The sequence below is a fragment of the Alligator mississippiensis genome, chromosome 1 (genome assembly GCF_030867095.1).
Source record: "Alligator mississippiensis isolate rAllMis1 chromosome 1, rAllMis1, whole genome shotgun sequence".
Taxonomy (NCBI): domain Eukaryota; kingdom Metazoa; phylum Chordata; order Crocodylia; family Alligatoridae; genus Alligator; species Alligator mississippiensis.
The window spans coordinates 167,205,277-167,226,081 of record NC_081824.1 but is presented as its reverse complement, the minus strand read 5'-3'; the positions used below and the strand labels follow the sequence as shown (position 1 = coordinate 167,226,081).

General features: G+C 43.5%; 1 protein-coding gene across 1 annotated transcript in view; it reads right to left on the bottom strand.

The window, feature by feature from the left end:
* Nucleotides 1–20,805, bottom strand: part of BIRC6 (baculoviral IAP repeat containing 6) — a 322,923-nt gene that overhangs the window by 189,881 nt on the left and 112,237 nt on the right. The window contains 10 exon segments of the mRNA XM_019500584.2: nt 1,322–1,453; nt 2,021–2,148; nt 4,397–4,534; nt 7,750–7,883; nt 15,320–15,539; nt 16,358–16,704; nt 17,006–17,214; nt 17,442–17,656; nt 19,467–19,566; nt 20,290–20,604. Coding sequence (XP_019356129.1) covers nt 1,322–1,453; nt 2,021–2,148; nt 4,397–4,534; nt 7,750–7,883; nt 15,320–15,539; nt 16,358–16,704; nt 17,006–17,214; nt 17,442–17,656; nt 19,467–19,566; nt 20,290–20,604 — 1,938 coding nt within the window.

The following is a 20,805-nucleotide window of genomic DNA, read 5'->3' as shown; positions in this document are numbered from 1 at the left end:
ACAACATTTCTAAAGCCACCAAGTATAAATTTGAAGGCATATTTAACTCTGGTAGTCATAAAATCAATTTATTTCATTTTGTGGTCAATGGAATGCTTATAGTACTCTCAGTTTCCTTTAGTAGACAAGGCATTGAAGTTTGCAAGGATACTACTCTGATAATGCCTACATTTGTTTCCACTTTCAGCAGCTATGCTTTATATAAGGAAACCATAACTCCTGGAAAACCAATAAGTTCAAGTGAGAGAAACTACCATATTTACTCAAATCAAGGATAAGGTTTTTTTCCACCCAATCAACATGGAGGGAGGGGAGGAAAACATAACAAAACAACTCTTCATCTTGGATTCAAGTACCAGCTTGGCACAGGTGGTGGCTCACCTGTTGCACTAGCCCTAGGCTTGGGGCCAAAGCCAGAGCTGAGCTCCCACCTGCCCCAGACAGAATGGTTCATTTGGAAGGGAAGGGAGCTCATGGCCAGGGGGAGCACAGGAAAATCTGCAGCCTTCCCCCCACTCCCTGTCCCTGTCCTTGCCCCCTATATTCTGCCATCAACCTGCCCCCTCCTCCCTGGCCAGGATGGGCTAGGGCTGGGGAACTGCTGCTACCACTGACTGCCCCAGAGTAGCAGAAATGCAGAAGGTAAAAAGGTAGGGGAAGGGACCAAGGGGCAGGGTTCTGGTCCCTTGCCCCCTGCTGCTGCTTTCCCTGCCACAACAGTGGGGGAACAAATTTACAAACAACCTTCCACTAATTAGATTCCACACAAGGAAAATTATAACAAGTATGTAATTTTCCATGTATAGAAACTAATTACTGGGTGGGGGGAGGGCTGGGTTATCTTAAATTCAAAGTAATCTTAGATTGAGGTAAATATGGTATTTTCAAAATAGTAAATTTTTGTTTTGGAAAGTGGCATGCTTAAGTTTTGCATACTCACTCATGACAACGTCCTTTAAAAAAAGTCACATGCATAAGTTAGCCATATAAAATATAAGTAAGTCATATTTCTATAGGTAAATGTTGTCAGATGCTTAATTTGATTTAAAAATTAGTCTGATACTAGAAAAGCTGCTAGGTTACTGGTGATTTTGGCTTTGTTCAGCTAAAAAGGTGCCCACAGCAGAGCCAGAATATTTTTCCAAAATTCCACATTTCCAAATGGCCGCTCAATTCAGCAAACAGAACAGCCTTGATAAGAACCAGAATGAAAACACCTTTTTTAAAAGAATAAAGTCAATGCAGGACAAAAATTAGTTTGCAAGAACAGGTCTTTATACACTAAGGACAACAAGTGAATTATAGTTTCAGAGCATCATACCTTTGAAGTAGCCTGTTTTAGTTTTGCCTGTTCTACTAAAAGTTTGTATGATGATCCTTTGTTGCTTTGTATTTTCTCTTTTTCCATCTGTTCCACCAAAGCCTTCTGTTTTGCTTTTAATAAGTTAAGTTGCTAAAAGAAAATGTTAATAGGAGAAAATGAAAATTTAAGCAATAAGATGTGAAAAGGATCAGTATTTTTATATGATAGTAAACTTCTGCTGAAATTGCCATCTACAGTTAGCTTTTGTACAACACACCTTCCTGGGCTACCAGCAGGATCACAGCAGATACTTTCAAGAATAAGTATATTAAAAGCAGCACTAGATGCATGTGCAAGGTTATAAAATATGAATAGCTACTTTAAAGAATGAGAAACATTACGTTTGAAAAATCATGTTTAAATTACAGGTGGTCACCACTCAAGTTTATGTAGATTCCTCAAGAATGAAAAATAAGTTTTACTATTAAATACAGGCAACTGCATAGTACAGCAACATACTCCACAAGATTAGAATTACTCCAGCATATCCCATGCCAAATAGCTTGCGATGTATCAAAAGAGATGGGCAGCTTTTAGCTACAGAACAGGCTTGTTGTGCCAAAGCAAGGTGAATAAGCTCCATGACCAAAGCTGGGATTTTATGAAATAAGACAAGTACTTTAGGTGATGAGTGCTAGTAAACATGCTGAAAATTACCTGTTTATGATGAACAAGCTGCTTTCTGATCTTTCTGGAGTACAATCTATCTAGGCTACTGTTGCCCTTGGTAGACCTGTTCAGATTCTGGGTGTGTAGGCTATTATTAATAAAACTCCACTGATTGCCTAGAAGAGAGACAAACAGATATCAATAACTGAGCCTTACTTTTTTTTTTTTTAATTCTTAGATTCAGAGAACAATATTACTAAGTCATTCCATAACTTAAATCTAAACATGGAACATAAAATTTAAGGCCACTATTAAATGGCTTATGCAGCTTCCCTTTTAAGATAGAATTTCTTGTAGACTAGGGATAGAAATTAAGCATAAACCAGTATAAGTAACTGGAAAGCAGCTTAAACATGTAACAGAAGAGAAGTTCAGTGCACACAGACTGGTTTCAAAATGGGAGAGACCAGTTTTAGATTGACCTGGATAGATGCAGTACGAGACTTAACTGATTTAGGTTAAGCTGGTCAATCAACCTTCTCTACCAGATCCCCTGCTGACTCAAGTTACCTTGCAGTCCCCCCAGCATCCCAGGAACATTTGCACCTACCCTGCAACCTGCCCCCCCCCGCTCGAAGGGTGGCCTGCTAGAACATGGTTTACATGCTGCTGCTCGAGCCCAATTCCTAGCTGGCCCTGCCCCTGGGCTGTCACAGAGCTCAGGCAGCATAGCCTCTCGCTGACAGGCAGAGGAGGGGAGGTCGGGGAACGGAGCCCCCCGCCCCAGCCCAGGCCGCCAAGTCCTGGTCTGCCCTGCTGCAGGGAGTCTAGAGGAATCCCCCCTCTCCCACCTGGCCAGAGATGCTTGGCTCAGGTACTGCCACAAGTGGGAGTGGGGAGCAGACCCCTGATTGGTGCCTCCCCGTCAGGGGTTTCACTCAGTCCAGGACATTCCTATTCAGGGAAGCTGAGGAGAATCTCCCTTTCCCTTGCTCTGCAGCCACTGCCTCTGAGCCAAGCAGCCCACCAGCCATGTGGAAAGGGAGTGAGAAGGGAGGGGAAAACCCCTCTTCTTCCAGGGAGGAAGCTCCCCACCCCCACCAGGCAGGGGTGTGGGCAGGCACTCAGTCCAGGCAACTGTTCCCCACTCCCACCTGTTGTGGTGGGTCTAAGCCACAGCTTGGTCCGGGTGCACAAAGGAAGGGGAGAGGGAAGAATCCCCATATAGCAAAGCAGACCAGGGCTTGCAGGACCCCAGGCCAGGCCAGGCCTCCCCCCCCGATGGGGGCTCCCACCGCATGGACTGGCATGTGGATGGGAGCTCTTCAACTCCCTGCAGTGGGGACCAGCAGGGGGTTGGGGGCATGTGCTTGGCAGACAAGTTAGGGAAGGCCTCCACTTGGCTGGGCTCAGCAATAGCCAGCAGACTTGAAGGTCTGCTCTAGTGCCCTCTGGCTTCTGGCCTGGGCCACTGCAGGCATTTGGGTGCCTTTCACAGCTGAAAAGTGAACATCAGTTCAGTTTATCAGTCCGATCTACACAGCAAGAAACCTGCAACAATTGAATTGATTTTGTCTTGTGTTTTTTGACTGTCTGTACTTAGCTGAAGAGTACACCAGAACCAGTTTGCATTTACTCATTTCAATTTTTGAAGAACGAAGACCTAAGCAAGATTACTATCCTCACACAAAGTAACAACACATCACTTATTTTCCCTCTTGATGAATGACAGGTATTCAAAAGAAACCCATAACTAGCTAGAAAATGCATTACTAAACATACCATATTGTTCCAATAATAAACACACTCAATTTATATGCAAGGGCAGCTTATGTTAGGCTCTTGACAATCCTGACAGTTAAACTTGGAATAATTTTGTGCATGAAATAAAGTCATTTTAAGTGCTTATTTGAATTTCCTGTGGGATTTTGTAAAAGAAATAAAAATTCAATGGCTCTACATATATTTATTGATTTCTATTCAGAGAAAAGGCTGCATTTCCTAACACTGAACCTGAAAATGCAGGTTCAGCTTGCATTTGGAACAAATAAATTACCTTTCCTTTACATGTTAACTAATAATAATAAGCCCAGTCAAGCCCACATCAAATCATAATGCTGCTAACTTGCAATTGTACAGTCTCTTAATACTGGGGTTTTCTTCAGTTCCCTGTTCTTTAACAAATATAACAACATGGAGAACACAGCACTTAGAAGAAATGAGGAAAAGAATTTTAAACAAATTACCTTTAATGTCAACATGTTAAAAGCAAATAAGCAGTAAACAGGACTTAAAAATAGAATTCACGGTTTTTGTGTAATAGTGTTGGCAATGGTAAATCACCATAATATTTTGTAAGAAATGTATATATGTAAAAAAAAAAAATAAAAATTTGATATTTAAAATGTTATAAGCATTCTATACCTGTCAGGAATCTCTCCCTTTCTTTTCCATTCAAAGGTTTCTTAGCTGTGGCTGCTTCATCTTCAACAGTAGCCACGTAGTCTAGAAGTCTGGACACCAACATTACAACCCAGCTGATCATTGGAATGTCCAATACCCCTTAAATAAACAGGTTTTAGGTGAAATATAAGCAATATAGTTAGGCTTTGAAACAACAAGATCAAGATAGGCTCAAACAATCCAACAAAGACATCATCATGTATGCAGTGGTAGGTAATAAAGGGTTCCATGTTTCTTTTCATGTACAAAAGACCTGCACTCATGAATTATTGTTTGAGATCTAGGAAGATACAGAATGGAGTGGGAAGGAAGAAATCATTAACAGGTTTATATCTGAAAGCAAAGAGCAGAACACTTCCAGTGGAAAGTAGAAATCAAACATACTCCTTTCACTGTTACTATCTAGATAAATGACAACAGCCAGACCCAGCAAGAAGCCTTAATTATGAACCACAGAAATAAACTGCCCAAGGTCACACACTACTTTGTGAGCACCTGCTCAAATAATCTGGGATAATTTTCTGACATCTGGTCTCCCAATTGAAAAAAACCCTACCCAAAACCATGTGAACAGACATTTGAATGCTGAGGCCCTGAAGAGCGGAGAGCTTGCAGTGCTGACACTGTGCAACCAGGGGGTACCCTGTGCACACATCTCAGTGTGCTCTGCAGACTCCCTTAGTCTGCTTAGAGACAAATGGCAGAAGTGCATGGGCAACCCTAACTGGCTGACCCAGACTACCCAGGGCCTACCTGTTTCTCTGCATCACAATATGTGGATTGTGGAGGGGGCATGTTCTGCTCTCTGCTGGAGCAGCAGAGCCTAGAGAGCAATATTTGTTTCCCTGGGGATGTGGAGGGTGATGCTGGAGCACTATGTTCTCTTCTGAGAGAAGCCAAAGTATGTACAGACAATCGTTCTCCCAGAAGAGTTGTTCCCAGGCTATTTTTCTCCTGGTGCAATTATTTTTACTCGAGAGAAAAAGCCTGAACACCTGTACACTCACGGTTTCTCCTACAAGAGCAGAGACTCTCCCAGGAAAAACTGAACATCTGTATGAGGCCTGTCAGTGGTCAAGCAATAATATTCGAACTCTTTGATGTCTTTGTCTAATACTCTGCCCACTGGAACACGCTGACCTAGCCCTAAGGACGTGAGGACAGAGACCAAGTGGACAAAGGAACAGAAACCACTGGGAAGAAGGGCTGTAGATTAGAGACAGGAGGTAGACTATTACTGTTGGTAACTGCTGTTGCACATCTGCCTGGTTTTTAGAATGAACAAAGTGGAGGTTGATAACAGTATCTAAATGGGATTCTATTTCCACGTACTTTTCTACCATTTTTTCAGTCTCTTAAATCCCAATATGCCCTTCTAGCCTTTAAACTGTTTCTCTCACTCAATATTCTCCCTTTTTCTTCCCATTCCCATTTTTAGCACTCCTCCACTCAGCAGAGTCACCTTTTCACATCCCTCCTCCCATTATTCTCCTGTGTAGTCTCTCTGACTCTTGGCTCAATCCTTCTGGCCCTTTTCATTACTAGTTTCTTGGTTCTTTTCTCACTTTCTGTTTGATACTTTTTACACATTCGACTCTCTCCTTCTTGGTGCTTTCGTTGTACATAGTCATTACATGGCTTAGTGCTAACTCCTTGTAATCCAGGAAGCAGCAAGCTGGACAATGAAGAGAGACAAAGCTTCAGAGCTTGTAAAGTCCTCTGTGAGTACAAATGGTGATACCAGAAACATGGAATGACCTGGAAGTTGTAGAGAGGAGGCAGATGGAGGTTGAGAAGTTGCAAAGCCTAATCAGGACCTGTACACTCAAGAGAAGGTCTGGCAGACTGATGAGGAACCCAGCTACACTGCTTTGTTTATTCTGGGGGACTGTAAGGGAATGAGTAAGAGGAGGAAGAGAGTACCAGGTGGCTTTCTGCCAAGTTCGCACACCTATAATTTCAACACTGATGAGCCTTAAGTTTGTAAGCATATATGGGTTAAGGAACACCCCAAATTTTAAAACGGTTCATAAACCTTTAAGATAATTTCCCCCTCGGAACTTGTCATGAATTAGAGACAAACGCACTAAGGTCTATTAACTTTTGAGAATAGATCTTTCTAGAATTTTTAGAGATCAAAACAGTTACATTTTATAGTTTCACAGTAGTTAGGGGTCAGAAGGGACCTGAATAGATCACCTAGTCTAACCCCCTGCCACTGGTTGGAGCACACGCTGGAAATCACACAACCCCAGACAGGTGTTCATCCAGCCTCTTTTTGAATTTACCCAAGGTAGGAGCGAGGACCACTTCCCTAGGAAGTTGGTTCCAGATCCTAGCTACCCTGACAATGAAACAGTGCCTCCTAATCTCTAACCTGAACCTATTATCCAGCAGCTTCTGGCCACTGTTCCTCGTCACCCCAGGTGCTGCTGGGGGGAGTAGGACTCTTCCTATTTGCTGCCAATCTCCCTTAACAAGTTTGTAGGCAGCCAACAAATCCCCCCTCAGCCTCTGCTTGCTGAGGCTGAACAGGTTCAGGTCCCTCAGCCTCTCCTCATAGGGCCTGCTCTGTTGCCCTCCAACCAAGCAGGTGGCCCTCCTCTGAACCCTCTCAAAGCAGGCTACCATCCTTCTTAAAGCGCAGTGTCCAGAACTGGACACAGTACTCCAGTTGAGGCCGGACCAATGTCACGTAGAGGGGGAGTATCATCTCTCTGGACCGGCTTGAGATGCATCTTTGGAGAAAGTCCAAAGTATTTGGACTTTAAAGTTATTTAAAGCAAGTATATTCAGAAAAAATATACTTGTTTAGCAGTGTGTGTAAGGGTAGCTAAGCAAAATGTCTTTTATTCTGCACACTCTATTCAACTTCTAACAGCCATTACTCTGGTGAAATCAAATTCAATTATTTTCAGTTAACGTGTGAGGCACTGGATGTTTTTGACTAGGACTTGAAAATTCAGTCAGCTTTCTACAGCTGTCTGAAAAACAGTCTAGAAAACTGTTAATGCTATGTACACATCCTAACTGAACTAAAAAAAACAACACATGGATTGTGTTCAAAATTTCAAGAAAGAAAATCATTTTGGGCAAAGACCAAAAATGCAAAATTTCCAACAAAGAGATGAAGATTTACGAAAATTTGAAATGTGTATGGAATAGGATTCTGACATGGCCTAAATGGCACCTATAATAGCAGATGTGATCGGTTCCTAGTTATTAAAATACAGCCTTTACCAAAAGTCTGTCTTTACTAATTTGCTAGCTTATGTTGAATTTTAATAATATAGCACCTAAAGTTAATGTACTACCTTCAGTACGTCTGTGCACAGGTAAATGAGGTTGTAGAGGCGACAGCAAGTTATCCAAGAGATTAAGTAAACTTTCCAAGACACCACTGTTGCTAAGGGATCTTTGGCCGATGCAGGAAAGTAACATGAAGACCCTAAAAATAAAAAATATTTAGAACTCAAAATTTCTCTTCACTTAGCATTCCTATAAACTGTATTTAAATGGAAGCAATACTTTTTGGAATATAGATCAAGAAACATGTTATAATAAAAGTAGCAAAATGGAAGTGAAAATAAATTGACAGAGGTCTACAAAAATAAGTATGGTTCAATTCGTAAAAATCACAGGAAAAATGTTATGTTTTAAAATTTACAGTTTCTCATTTTAAACCTCAAGAAATCAGCAGTCTCTTTCATTAGAAACATGCAGAGCATCCCCATCCATGGACTTTCTCCATAAAAAATTGACCAATTTTGTCACCTATTTAATTTGGCTCCACATCTATACATTAGAGAGACATTGTTTACAATGCTCAGTATTAAGAATATATGGAAGTGTAGTCAGACTGTTCTCATCCATCTGATTACCTAGTCTAAACCATATATATCAAATGTAAATGAACTCTTTTCGATTTAAAGTTGGTTGTAATTGACATGAACAACACATCCTTCATAGTTTCTCAAAGAAACATTTACCCATTTACCTGACCAGAGATCAGGGATCACAGGGTTTGGAAGTGACTAGTGGTGCACCGATGGAGATTTTGGGGGCCGATACCAATCTGATTTCCAATGCAGCTGCCTCCATCTGATAAGTCCATGCGGTGGAAGGAAGCGGGGGGGAGGGAAAGGGTGTGGGGGCAGGGGTGGGGCGGGGCAGGGGCAGAACAACACCCCACACAGGGAAGGAGGGAGAGGGCAGGGGCTGCCCAGCCGGAGCGGGTGTGAAATGAAACCGCAGCTCGAGGGGGCGGCAGCTCCCACCACTGCTTGAGCCCCCAGATCTACATGGGGTGGAGCAGACGGGCTGTAGCCGGAACTGCACGGAGCTCTTTTTGCTGGGGGCTGGGCTCAGAGAGGGTGCCGGCAGTACTGGGAGGGGGCTGCAGCCATCCCAAATTTCGTTGCAGCTCCACTCCCAGTGCTGGCACTGCCAGCCACCCAGAGCAGTCCCGGATCAATGCCCCGCATCTACCCACGCGCCAGGAAGAGCCGGGGCTGTGCCGGGTGGCTGGCTGTGGTGGCGCTGGAAGCAGAGCTGCAGCGAAACTTGGGGTGGCTGCAGCCCCCTCCTAACGTTGCCAGTGCCCGCTCTGAGCCCAGCCCCCAGGGAAAATAGCCTTGCACAGCTCCTGCTCCAGCCTGCCTGCCCCACCCCATGCAGATCAGAGGCACATGCCCCCATGTGCCCTCCCAGGCTGCAAGCAGCAGTAGAAGCCACCCCCCACCACCACAAGCCACAGCACTACCTATGCCCCGCCTGGCTGGGCACTGCCTACCCCTTCTCCTGCCCTCACCGCAGGGCACATTTATCTGTCCCCCCATCCTCCTTCCCTCCCACCACACAGACTTACCAGCTGGAAGCAGCTCTCTAAGCTGCTAGCTCTGCTCCTTGCTGCCTGTATGCTGTTCTGCAGCTGCGCGCAGCACAAGGTTTATTGGCCAAATCATCAGCCCCATCAGGCCGATTTCCAATATAGCCAATTTTTTTTATATTGGCACCAATCCAATATCATACCGATGTATCAGTGCACCTCTAGAAGCGACTTTAAAAAAACAGCACTACACACACTTATAAGTTCACTGATAGTGTTACTCCAAATTTAACACCAGAAGTTTCCCATTTGACTCCTAAAAAACCCAAGGGGCGTGTCTACACATGCAAGCATGTGCATTTGCAGCAGCTCAAACAGAAGTGCAAATTTGAGCCGGGGCTTTTTGCTTCAGCGCACGTGCTCAGACGTGCACTTTGGTGTGGAGCAAATTGTACTACTTGGGGCAAAATAACCCTGCCTGGCTCCTCCCAGATCTGCAGCCAGGGAGAGCTAGAGCCCAGGGCCAGCAGCTGTGCTGGCCCCAGCAGTATAAAAAGCTGCCCTGTCAAGTAGCTCAGGGCTACTAGCTCTCAGGAACTTCTGGGGCCCAGCCAATTGGTACCTGGGGACACTACCCCTTGTGCCAGCTGGACTGCTGAAGCAGCCCTGAGAGTTCCCCGCACCCTTTACCCACTGCAGCAGTCTGGCGGTGGGGGCTGCTGCCTGGCTGTGACCTGCTGTGCACCTGTCAGACCCGGATGGGGACTGCAAAGCCAGTGGAGGCATCTGCCCCTCTGGGCCAGCTGCCAGTGGACTGTGGTTGCAGGGTTGGCCTCTGTGCGGCACTATTGCCATGTGTGCCCCCTGCCTGGCCATCTGGGCAGCTATTGCCTGGAAGATGTTCCGGGTGTGGTGGCCTGCATTGAACTGTAAAGCATGGTCCCATTTGGCCAGGAGGTCAGCCACAGCCAGCTGGGTCCAAGGTGCCAGCTCTGAGCAGGCAGGGTCCTGCCACTGGCCTCCCTAGCAGGAATTCTGCTGTTCCCTATTGGAAAACTGAAAAATCCCTAATAAAAAAAATCCCAGTCACTCTGTAAAATACTCCCAAATCCATGTTCCTCCACAAGTAAAACAAAAGACCACTATAAAGAGAGAGAGAGAGAGAGCGCGAGCAATCAGCTGGACAATGTTTTATTGATATAGCTACAGTGTTAAAGCAAGTCTCTTATCATAATAATAAAGTGAACTCTAAATACAGGTTTCATGAATACATATTTTGTTGCTCTCCCACAGGGGCGATGGCCCCCACACAAGGGGGCCAAATAGCCCCCGAAGGGGCTACCCCCCACGATTGCTGTCCCACCTGGCCCCATCCCCCCACCAACTGCTGCATCCCCCAGCCCCACCCCCTGCTCCCCCAGCCCCGCAATGGCTGCCCCACCCAACCTCACCCCCCCAACTTGCACCTCCAGGCCCCCAAGGCTACCCCCACAACCCCAGGCACCGTCACTTTAAAAACCCCCCAGAAAAAAACCCAGAAAAAAATGGGGAACAAAAGCCTCTGCTTACCTTAGAAGCAGGGGTGGGGGGGCTCCAGGGCCTCCGGGCAGAGTCCCCCCGGACAGCACAGGACAACAGGGGGGCAAGCAGGGGCTGTCACCATGCCCCACACTGTGCGGGTGGGGCCCCAGTCAGCCAGACAGGGCAAGTTTGCAGTGTGGGGAGCATTTTTCCGCTCCTGCGTGTGCCTATTGCCCTGCCTCAAAGGGGTTTGAGGCGGGGCAAGATGAACGTGCGTGCTCACCTGGACATGCCCAAGGGCAAGGGGCAGTTAAGGTGCCAGAGGTTTCACAGCTGTAAGCAGTTAAAAATGAACTGGTTTCACTGTTGCTAGACTATTTGTAATTAACTTATCGGAGTCTGCACACAACAATGAAGCAGCTGGATATTTATGCCTTTCATTCTAAACTAGGGGTAGGCAACTCCCAGCAGGGATGCCAGAGTATGGCGCACACAGGCATTTTGCTTGGTACGTGCACTTCGGGGAGGACAGCATAGAAGGGGCCAGGGCTGCACTGCTACAACAAAGATCAGGCCCCTCACACTCCTCCGCTGTCTGCCCCGGCATGCCAACATCTTACAAGTCAAGGTTGCGGGCATTTTTGACACTACCCAAGAACATTGCTGACCCCTGTTCTAAGCATTTTTACCTATTTTTCTGAAGAGAAAAAAACCCAATAATCTGAAAATATCCAAAGCGACAAGTGCAGTTTCAAGGGTCAACCTTTAATTTTTTTTAAAGAATTTGGTTTGTCAACTTTAGGCTTTTACTCCCACACAAACTTCAGGCTGTGTCCCTACTGCTTTTCAACCTCATTCTTACCTCCTGAACCACTAGTAACTGAGAGCTCTCAGATGAAAACCTATTTAAGCCTCGCAAAGGACAAAACAGCTCATGTCACTGAAGCAATCTCTCAATTTGCCAAGAGCCACAGTCCAGTCAAAAAGCAAAGACTGGTGTCATCATCATTACCTCACAAATGTGAAAGAACTATGGTTTATGGGGGTGATGATTTTAGGAAAGATCACTGGAAAGAGTATCTTGTATTAACATGCGAAGCATCATTAATTTTAAGGAAGTCAGTGAATTATAAAAGCTTATTAAAAGCCAATCCCATTCAATGTTCATTTGGTACTAACCCAGCACCCATCACTCACTCTAAACCCTAGCTCCCTCACCCAGCTATCCATAGATACACAGTCATCATGACAATTAAGACAAGTGTAAATCAGGATTTTTTTTTTCTAGTTCTTTTCAAAATTGAGAACTCTACCCATTATCTAAAACATTTCCTGAACTTCTGAAATTGATCAAATGAAGACATACCATCAAGTTAACTTTAATGACCTCACTTTACTGAGCTAGACTGCTGTGATTATTTGTAGCAGTGTTTAGCCCAAGAAATAAGACAGGCAAAAGGCAGGGTAGATTTGCACCTTACAAACTAACTAAATCAGAGATACACAGCATAAGTTCTTGTAAGCAATGTTTCCTTCATCAGATGTTGTCAAATATGTCTCCCTACAAATAAAGAGCAAGGTATCCAGAACACAAATTTGTCAGGATTGGTTTAGGAAGCTAAAGCAAGCTTTTTGTAGGACTAGTGAACCCTTGAGGCATCTCCCAAACCTTTGATTCTATCCCTGCTGAAAGAGCTAATAAAGACAATCACTATTTTTCTGATAAATATAGATTCTGAGTTCAAACATAAGTCACTGGCTGATCTCGTATGAACTGGTTTCAGAACAATAAGTTCTCTGGTTTTAAGTCCCCAAGGACCACCCTGCAAAGGCCTCACCGAACAGGAGGAGTTTATGACTGTTTAAAGTTTGAGATGCACACTTCTTAGTCTTAGGCCCCTGCCAGACTTGCAAGTAAAAACACAATGGAATCTGATATGTGATCCACACAAAATCATGCTTCCTGCCATACCACATATACATGGCAGGAGGCGTGATTGTGGGATTGTGCATTAGATCCTATCATGCCTTATTCCCTAATCCCTGGCTCCCCCAAGCACTGGCAAGTAACAGCTCCCCTTCTGGCACTGGCATCATCAACTAGAACTCTTGAGTTCTCTGGTATTAAGTGCCCCGGGCTCAGTAGATAATCAAAAAGCTCGAGGCTGAGCAGATTCAGTCTTTGCACGTTAGTCTAAACTGCAGAAATGAAACTGAGAAACAACTGGATAGATATTCACTTTTGATTCAGAAAATACAGCCACATGCCTGCAATGGGTCAGGCCAGAAGCCTGGGGTGCTACAGCATGGCTCTGTAGCCATCACAGGTTGTGTGTTCGCTTCTTCTTCCTGCTGCTCCCAAGGTCTCTGGGATTTCCAGTCCAATCACAGCAGCAGGACTCTGCAGAGCTGCTCATCACTTTCTCTTCCTGCTTTTATGCATTTCTGGGATTTGTAGTCCATAGTCACAGCCAGCAGTAAGTTTAGCAGGGCAGGACAAGTGTGTACTCAGGGGAAGGGGGGGTTAAGCCCCCTCCTTGGCATCAGACTCCAGCTGGGGTTTGCAGGGGGGGGGGGGGGGTGTCAGTCCCTCTCTTTTCCCTGGCCTGGGGCAGAAGTTTCATAAACCAGTTTAACCCAAATCAGTTAAATCTGATACTACATTCAACCAGGTTTACCTTAAACCAGTTTCAGCCATTTGAAACTGGTTTATGTGCACTGAGCTTCTGTTCTGTTACAGGTTTAAACCAGTTTCTGATCACTTAAACCAGTTTGTGTGCAACTTCTGTCCCTAGCCCCATGGACCATCCTGCAAAGGCCACTCCCAGCAGGAGGAGGAGTTTCATATGACTGTCTCAAGTCTGAGGTGACATTTATGAGTTTCAGTTAAGGGACAATTTAATGCAATTTATCTAATCTCCTCTAAAGAAAGTTAAGGCTCATTCTAGGCTGTTGTGGACAGTGTCAAGTTAAAGCCAATGAACTTTGCCTCAAAAAGTGTCTTATAATGAAGCATGGAAGACCAAACTGAGCCCTTAAAGACTTCATAGGGCCAAAACCCCCTTTATACACAGTTAAACTAAAATAAATGAATAAAACAAAGAACAGATAGTGTAATTGAAAGACGCAATGGAATTTCTCCTTACTACTTCCTAAGTACAAAATTATACATGGCAGCTTCAGTTATACCCCCAACCTCCTCACACGTCTTTAAACCCAGCACACAAGGATGCAGACAAGCTGTCCACAGAGCCCCACCATCAGCTACTATTCAGAAAATTTTGAAAGTATTCACTTTTACATTGGAGATCCACACTGGTAATGCTCTTAAAAATCAGTTGCAAGACTTCATTTACAACTAATAAATGTTCTGCCTTGCAGAAAAAATGAAAAGTAATCTGTATCTAATTTGCAGTACCTCATGGCCAAGACAAATCTCTTTTAAAATTATATTTAAAAACAATTTTAGTGGTTGAATACCAAGTAGTAGTAATTATTTTTTGAATTCTAATTTTATAAAAGCCTTAGTCTGTCTGTCGGTTGGTTGGTTTGTAACGCTTTATTCACACTCTGATTGGTTATCTGAAACAACCAGAGTGATCCCAAGAGTGTTCCAGACAGGGGGCGGCAGCAGTGCAGCCCCGCGCCACCATGATGTTGGTGATGGAGTGGACCAGCGATGCTGGCTTCGCCCCGCCTCCCCTCGGCCCAGCTCCCTCAAGACAGAGGTGGCATGGGGTGCTGCCCGAGGGGAATGGAGGGGCAAGCTTCCTCCCTTCTCCTCCCCCACTCCTGGGAGGCGGCAGCATGGGGTGCTGGTGGCACAGTGCTGGCTTTGCCCCCCCGCTCTAGCCTTGCCACAGCCGGGCTCCGACAAAAGCCGGCAGCGAGGGAAGCAGAAAGGGGAAGGCGGGCACAACAGCAGTTTGCCAATGCTGCTGCCAGGCCCAGAGAACAGCTGCGGGGGAGGGAGTTGCGCATGGCTGGATGTGCAGTGGTGGCAACAAGGGGTGCTGGGTGGCAACTGCGGCCACTGCGTGCAAGCTTTTCCCACCTCAGCCATGCCTGGGAGGTGGTGACGCCACAGGGTGCAGCACTGGGGCGGGGTGCATGGAGCCAGAGGCAGAGCGGCAGCAGTGCAGGATGGTGGGTCATGGCACTCCATCCCCCCCCAATCATTCTTGACAGGCAATTGGCTAGTAATTCAATAATTAAATGAATGATTTTCAATATTTCCTTATTGAATTTAATATTTTTATGTTCCTCCAGATGCACAACACAATCACTAATTTGGGTGGTAGTTTTTTTTTAATGAATGGTTTAAGTTATATTAAAGGACAACGAACACCAGAAAAACAACCTCCCTCCCCCACATCTTGTACATTCAGTGCATCTGGATTTGTACTGCTAGCTAATAAAAAAACCCACAAATCATCATCCTGAGTATTAGTTAAGAAGCTAATATTTTCCTACAAAATTAAGTGATTTGTATTTGGTAAATGATATAACATATCCCAATAATACAGCAGTCTTACCTGTCTTGGGGGAAAATGAGAAGTTGCTCTGAGTTGTACAATTCCTGCAGAACATTAGATAGAAATTGTCCCCACCATCTTTCTCCACCACACAGCTGAACAAGCAGAAGGCCAGTATGCAATCGTATCTTTGGAGTCCCACTGATACACAAGTGCTTAAATAATTCTTCACAAGCTTGTGCATGAAAGGTACTTTGGAGAACTACAGGCACTGCATGCCCTTTTAAGAAGAAACCAAAGTAATAAGAACTTTTAATACTGCAGAACAAAGGCATATCAAGTTATTACATGTATTTATGATACATGATATACTAATGATTAGAAAGTGTATCCAATCTAAGATACATTCACAAGTCAAATGCTCCCTTTCCAAAAACTTGTACAAGAGATTTACATTTACTTTAATTATGCTTAATAATTTTTGTTTTTTTCATAAACTGGCTTTGCCTTCAAGAACACTAGCAAAGCAAACTCAGAGTTAGAAAGGTGCCAATTATTTTCTTAATTACTTGTTAGATTTTCTATCTTATCTAAGGAAAAATGTGATTATTCCACACTAAGGTTTAAAAATAAAAAGAAAAGCTTGAGTCCCATTTTCAGAAATGATTCAAAAAACTGAAAACTTAAGTGGCCTTAATCACTTTGGAAAATTTCACCCTAAGTTACATTTTGGTTGTGACATTGTTACACTAAATCTGGTGACAACATAAAACCCTGTGATTTGCTAGTTATATCTTATTAAATAGCATACATAATTGTATTGACCAACAGCCTGGGAAAAAAGCATGATCACTTAAGTTATATGAGACTCAATTTTCAATAAAATATCAATTAAGCTAAGTGAAAAAACTGTTTCCACAGCTAACATACATACATACACACACACACACCCCCCCTCCCCCCCCCACACACCTTGTTCAACAAGACTACAGAAATGTGTGTGTATGCACACACACACACACACACACACAATTATAACCCACTGGCAAGAATGTAATTGCAAACACATAAAAATATAAATTTTAAAAGAATACTAACCATTGGAAGAATGAAGTAAGCTAAGTAAAGTATCCAGTAAATATCTGATGATGGTGCGTAACTGTTCTGTGGATGACATTTGAATCAGCTCTTTTGGATCTGATTGTTCTTTCAGTGTCTTCCTACTTGCACCTAAAGCTACTTTGAGTCTCTGCACAGCATGATGAGCCAAATTGAGTTGAAGCTGAAGCTGAATGCAGTCCTGATAAGCAGAAAACACTCTACTGTCTTCTTCTACTGCCTTATCTGGCTTTCGTAAGAAATACTGGGCATTGTTTGCACTGTTGAGTGGGGGCAAGTCAATGCTTTGCAAAAGGATTTCCAATCTATGACAAGCCAAGTTGTACCTAAAGGAGAAAAATTCCAGCACAAAAAATCAACTGAAATCTATGAAGATCAACACACTAATGAATTAAATAGCTAGAAACATGCTCAGTTGCCTTTATATTCATTATAAAGAGACACCAAAAATTAATAGTTTTGGTTTTGATAACACTACACAGTTTTTGTTGCATCATCTGCATTAGATTACAAATCCTCTTAGCAGGTTGATTTTTTCTTCAATTCCTGGAAAAAGGCACATTATGACACTCTAGGCGTTTTAAGTTAGAAAAAGTTTATTAAATATTTGTGTACATGTCTTCTAACCTGCATTGTATGTCTTCTTGCAATGCAACCATCATTGTTAAGTGTTGGTCAATTTCTGGCTGGTTTGCAGCTTCACCTTCTCCTCTGAGGGGATCATGCATTAACTTCAGTTCATTTTCAAATGGCAAGATATAGGTATGACCATAGTAAAATCCTAAAGGGATTTTGGCTCTCGCGTTTGTACTACCATATCGACCAATAACAGTAATCTGAAAGATAATGCAACTTTTATTGTAGTAGAATGGTTTAAAAACATGCGAAGCAAAAATAAGGAGAAGCATTAACAGCAATACTTTAACTAACATTCAGTCTGAAGAAAGCTTAATGGCAATAAAAACTTGTAATACAAAGAATGAAGTTTAGAAGAGACAACAAGAAACAAAGAACAATAATTACAGGACAGAATTTTTTATTAATTTTCGGCCCACTCTCTTACCTTCATGAACCTACAAACTGGTGGTGGCAATAAATCGTGCAGAATGAGCGAGTGTGTGCTTATATCAGTAGCAACTACCAATCGCCTTCCATCCACTTCTTCTCCTAAAGTCCAAATGTCAATTGACAAGGAAGCCAAGTCCCCACAAGTGGGAATCAATACATCCGTCAACAGTATAGGTCTGCCAAAATCTAATGTCACAAACCTTCTTGCTCCTAATGAAAAATTAGGATAAGTTAAAAGCCAATCAAAAGACAGAAGTACAAACCTAAAAACCTGGGATATCATTTTTCTGCAGTTCTGAAAGACTATATTTTTTAGAACTTAAGCTGCATAGCAAGGCACCTTGATTTTGAAGGGAAGCCTGAAGAAAAGGAAAAATATTCTATTGAGGTGAGTTAGCAGCAGCTAGGGAGCTGCCAGCCCTGCAGGCCAGTTGGGCCCACAGTCTGACCTAGCATGCCCACTCCAAGCCATGCAATGAGCCGGGAACCTGCATGCTGGTTCCAGAGTTGTGTGACAAGTCAGACCCAGTGCACCCTGTTCAGGACCATGTACTGCCTAAAAGGCTGCATACTGAGCCCCATGTACTGACTCCAGGGTCATGCGCTGAGCCTGGGACTATGACGCAGGGATGGAATGACTTGTAGTAACTTAAGTAGCACATGGTCCCAGACTTGGCGCACAGCCCCAGGGACAGAGCATAGGGCTCTGGATTCAGCACACTGGGTCCAACCTGGCACGTGGCCCAGGAGCCAGCATGCAGGGTCTGAACTGGCACTCCAGGTTGAGGGCCATGTGCCAGGTTAGACCCAGCATGCCAAGTCTGGCTATACATCAACCCTAAACATCACCCCAATCTGGCACGTAGTTGGGAAGAGGAGGTCCCCACAGGTACAGAAACGGGGGGGAGGAAGGGGGGAAGGGAGAGGTGAGCAAGGAAGCAGTGGCAGTGTTAACTGCAAGGCTTCCAGAGCCTTAGCAATTAATGCTGCCACTGCTTTGCCTTCCCCCTCCCGCCCTCCCCACACCAATTTTCTGGATCTCTGGGGATCCCTTTCCCTTGCATATACTGAGCACCCCAATTTTCCCTAGCTGGTTTGGGGAAAAAGATAGGAGTTATAACCCCCGCCAAATTCAGTAAATATAGATCACTGAAGTGTTTCTGAGCTAGTCCTGACACTAGCAAATACTGTACTCTCTCACATACAACATGCACCATCCCCCACCAAAACTCAGCTGCTGGATACCAAAACGTGCATTATATGAGAGAAACATGGCAAGAAGTTTCTGCTGCTCTGGGTGAAAATTGTAAAATCTGCAGCGATCCACTGGGAGCAAAACAACGAGCAGGGTAGGGGTAGGTCCCCTAGAGCTACTGCTATACAGTTTCTACAAGAAACTATTCTTTTTCCCCCCTTGATTCTGCTTTTCAAAAGAAAGTGTATATCTTACTCATAGAGAAAAAAGGTACTAAGACCAAGACACTTCAGAACCACTGTTTTATAAACCAGTTCAAGAAGCAATCAAACTTGTGCCTCTTGAAAAAAGACTTTTTGTTCCAGATTTATATAAAATTCAAAATTAAGAAAAAAGGTCTAAAGATAGAAGAGGCATTTTAAAAATATGGCTAAAGGTTTACGAAGAGAAAAAATACTTTTAGTCTCTGTTCACATGCTCTCGATAAAAATATTTGCCTGCTCCATGCTCTAAAGCCTTACAGATTAAATAAGAAGTTGCTATGAAAATATTTGTGAACTTATGACAGGAATGAAGTATTAAAAGTTCCTATCTAGCATCTTTTCCTCTAGTACTTTTTTCATCTTGGTTATCAGGCATCATTGGATACTGAGGTTTGCACTGGCATATGACAGCAACATAAAAACAAATGCATGTTTTATTTACAAAGGCAAATGAAACTGTAGCTAGACTACTAAGTTAAGTGACAGAAAATATACTGGCCCTCCCCCTTCCACCAATTAGACAATCACTCACACAAAATTGATATTAAGAGTTCTGGTTTACCTGAGTGCATACGCTCTATAATTATGGACTGATGAGGCGGAGGTTGAAGAAAATGTGAAGCATGAGATATTGCAAGAGCAAGGCCAGATCCAAGTGGATTCTGCAGGGGAAACACCAGTAAAAATTATTAAAATCTCTACTATTTTGTAGCTAGCTTTTCTTAACATAAGTCTACAAGAAAGAAAACATATCAGCCCCTTGCAACTTACAGGTTTGAAATTCCTGTGTCACTTGTACTTTATTTTCAATTAGTATGCACTATTTGGAAATACTAACTACTGTTTTCAAAGGATTGATTATGCTAATTCCTAAGTAAGAAACTTTAACATAATTTGGCGCACTGTATATCTGGCCTTGCTATAATCAAAACAGACAAAGTCTGCCTAAGCTTTGGTTACCTGTTGGCCTAGTAGAGTTAAGCACACATGTGTATGTAGTCAACAGCATACAAGGGAGTGATATGGCCAGCATTATGTTCAGTCACCTTTGCCTTCTCAGACTGAATGACCAAGAACCCGTTTATGGCTCAGTCAACTGGGGACAGCTTTCAGCATTAGTCCAGAGTACAATTCAAACTCATGCCTCTGGATCCATAGCAAGACACCTTACAAACTTTTCTGCCACCCCATTCCTGTTTGCTATAATAGGCCATATTACAGCAACCTATTATTAGCTCTTAGTGTTAAATCTAGTGGCTATACTTTCACATAGAAATAGTAGAACATACCCAGCTTCACTAGCCAGTCAAGTAAAAAAAAAAGTACAAGAAAGTTAAGTCCTGATAAATCAAGACGGACCTCACTTTCATGAATAGTCTAATTACCGTTCTGGATTTGTTTGCATTCTTGTTATGTGCAGCAAGATTAACTGTTGGGGGATCAATGACTGAGCCAGGGAAAAGTTGAGCAAGCTCTGCATTGATAACAGCAGAAACAGCCTCATTGGGTGGAGTCAAAGGTGGAGTCATAAACAGTGGTGTTGTTTTTGGAGTGGGTGGAATGACATCTGAAGGATGGATGAAGAACCCTGGGGCTGCTACTGGGTTAGAAGGCACAGAGTTGTGAACAGGGCCAACTGCTGATGCTGCTGCTGCAGCTGCTGCTGTTGTCTGATGTAGTTTTGCTTCCAACTTAGCTTTCTGCAGAAAAAAAATTAAAGTAATATATGAAGAGAACAGCAACGCAGCCTCTGAATGGATCAGTAATATGCACTACAGACACAGTAAAACTAGAATATAAACCTTCAGCCTTTATTTTAAGCTAGACTTTAATTGAAAGCACCACATTCATCATTTGGGTAGTTACGTACCAGTACCTGAAAAATGGAATGGCCTTTAAAT